General features: G+C 42.7%; 1 protein-coding gene across 1 annotated transcript in view; it reads right to left on the reverse strand.

Annotated features, from left to right (window-relative positions):
• Positions 1–2500, reverse strand: part of LOC125026936 (nephrin-like) — a 28160-nt gene that overhangs the window by 19047 nt on the left and 6613 nt on the right. Inside the window, exons 8-9 of the mRNA XM_047615540.1 lie at positions 1137–1296; positions 547–840 (exon numbers count right to left, since the gene is read on the reverse strand). Coding sequence (XP_047471496.1) covers positions 547–840; positions 1137–1296 — 454 coding nt within the window. The remainder of the gene's footprint in view (positions 1–546; positions 841–1136; positions 1297–2500) is intronic.

The raw sequence follows: 2500 nt of genomic DNA on the forward strand, positions 1-2500 counted from the left end.
ACGGAGGTTAGAATGGCCGGCTTGTACAAAAGTAAAGACCCAGGCAGCGGTTAGGTCAAGCAAGGTGGGGGCCCTGGAGGGTGATCCCCAAGAGAAAGCCGCGTCCGAACTGGAGCGTGACTCGGCTTAGGACAGTACGGCGGCGGTGCCGCCTTATTGGTCACCCCTGTTAGTTGGAGGGCGTGATATTGAAGGCATCTGACCACTCTGAGAGAGTGGAGTGACAGAGAGAGGGGCAGGAACAAACACACAGAAAGAGAGAGAGAGAGAGAGAGAGAGAGAGAGAGAGAGAGAGAGAGAGAGAGAGAGAGAGAGAGAGAGAGAGAGAGAGAGAGAGTATATAGGCAAACCATGAAACTAGTAAAAAATAAAATTATCAGCCTTTATTGTATTGCTTGAAAAAAATACATCATATAAAAAGGAAGGAAAATAAAGGAAAGAATAGCACGAAAAAAAACAGGCAAATAGGAACGAAGGGATGGCTCGAGAAATTCTGGACTTCGGAAGGTTAGACAGGACACATAAAGAAGACTCAGGCGGACTCACCTGCAGGGACGATATGGAAGACACAGGGCCGGACCTGCTTCCCGATGGCGTTCTTGGCCCAGCAGAGAAGCGTCCCGTAGTCCAGTTCCGTCATGGGCGTGTACGTAATAATGCTGAAAGTGGACGCCGTGGTGAACCGCCCCGGGGGCACGTCGATCGTGTCGGCCGTGTTGTTGAAGGTCCACTTGAAGCCTTGAGCCTCAGGATTGGCCGCTACTCGACACGTTACTTCGGCGTCTTCGAGCCTCGCCACGCCGTAGGTGGTGATCTGACCTGGCGCGCACACAGGGGCGTCTGCAGGAGTGAATAATTAAGAGGTAGTAAGCTTTTTGTGTAAAGAATAAGAGTGTATATCGTCTGGAGGAACGACTAAGGTAGGCCAAACAGTAAATGTGAGAGAGAAGGGGCGAGGCTTCATCAAATAACTTTCAGGTTCCATAACTGAATGTGTAAAGTGTAAAATTAAAAGCAATTCAGATCCACTTTTATGAGACAATCTTATTATACCCTGTTGCATATATACCAACGCAAGCTTTCCTCTTATATCCCGTTTTACACAAATGCCTCAGCCATCGCGAGTTCATACTCACACTTGATATCCAGCTTAATGAGATTTGAAATGCCATCTCCTTCGATATTGGAGGCTGTGCACGAATAGTCTCCAGCGTGGCGGCGGGTGACTCTCTGAAGGACGAGACTCTGGTTGCTCACGATGATCCCCGAAGTGATGTTGTGTTGCAAGGGACGTCCCTGCAAGAGAGCGTGTTAGTGACAGCATCTGTGTTAAAGGTCGATGTCATGAAGCGGTAAAATCGAATCCTTTTTAACTCCTGTGATGCTATCAAAACTTTTCTCCCTCATTTCTGCACAAAAGTCGCACAATAGATGTTATGTGAAAAGTTCGACAATAATTCCTCTTGTTGTTCTGCCTATAAATGCCGGAAGTGTTTAAGCAAATAAAGGAAATGCCATCATATAATCTATCTATGAATGCGTACTATTTGTTAAAATTTGCTCGGATATCAGTACACATATACTACTATTGTTTTTCTTTGGATTATATATCTGTGTCACATTTTCATCGTACTTTGATGTCATATTTAAAAGTTAGAATATATAAATGTCACTAGTTCATTAAATATTTCATCACGTACACAAGCTTCGAAGCGTTCTTTACTTATTCACAGAAGTAATAACTGAGCTCTAAGTAAAATACGGAAAATTTTACAAATTCTAAAAGATACACGAATTCGCTCGGCGCAGCAACAGAATGCGGCAAGAGTATTTTAGGGCATTATGAAGGCATGTTATGTAAGCAACCTGGATGAGTAAACTGTGTAGCAGGTGCTTCCGTGTCGGTATATCCTGTTTATATTTTCGTCCTTTCTATAACACGTCTGTATTTCCTCTGCCTTTGATGCTCATAAGGAGTTAAATGGAGAAAACGATTTCGTACTCTTATCAGGGGATATACCAGGGCAAAGACATGGCCTCAAATACACTAGCTAACAAAACGAAACGTCTATTGTTGCCGTTGCATTTATTTACGAAGGAATAAATGTTTTCTTCAGGGGTTGATACAAAATACCTGCAATGTTTCATTTAACCTTTCAAGCAAATATCGTAAAAACAAGAACCAAACATCTAAATGACATTATATATATCTATATTGATCTATCTGTATATATATCTATATATTTATATACACTTCACACACACACACACACACACACACACACACACACACACACACACACACACACACACACACACACACACACACACACACACACACACACACACACACACACACACACACACACAACACACACACACACACACACACAGCCTAATTAATTACAAGGAGTCAATCACTATCCATACCTATCTCACCTGTTTACCCACTTCCTTTTGTTATAACCTGATAATGGCCATAGTATTAGTAATAATAATA

This window comes from Penaeus chinensis, chromosome 7 (assembly GCF_019202785.1).
Source record: "Penaeus chinensis breed Huanghai No. 1 chromosome 7, ASM1920278v2, whole genome shotgun sequence".
NCBI lineage: Eukaryota > Metazoa > Arthropoda > Malacostraca > Decapoda > Penaeidae > Penaeus > Penaeus chinensis.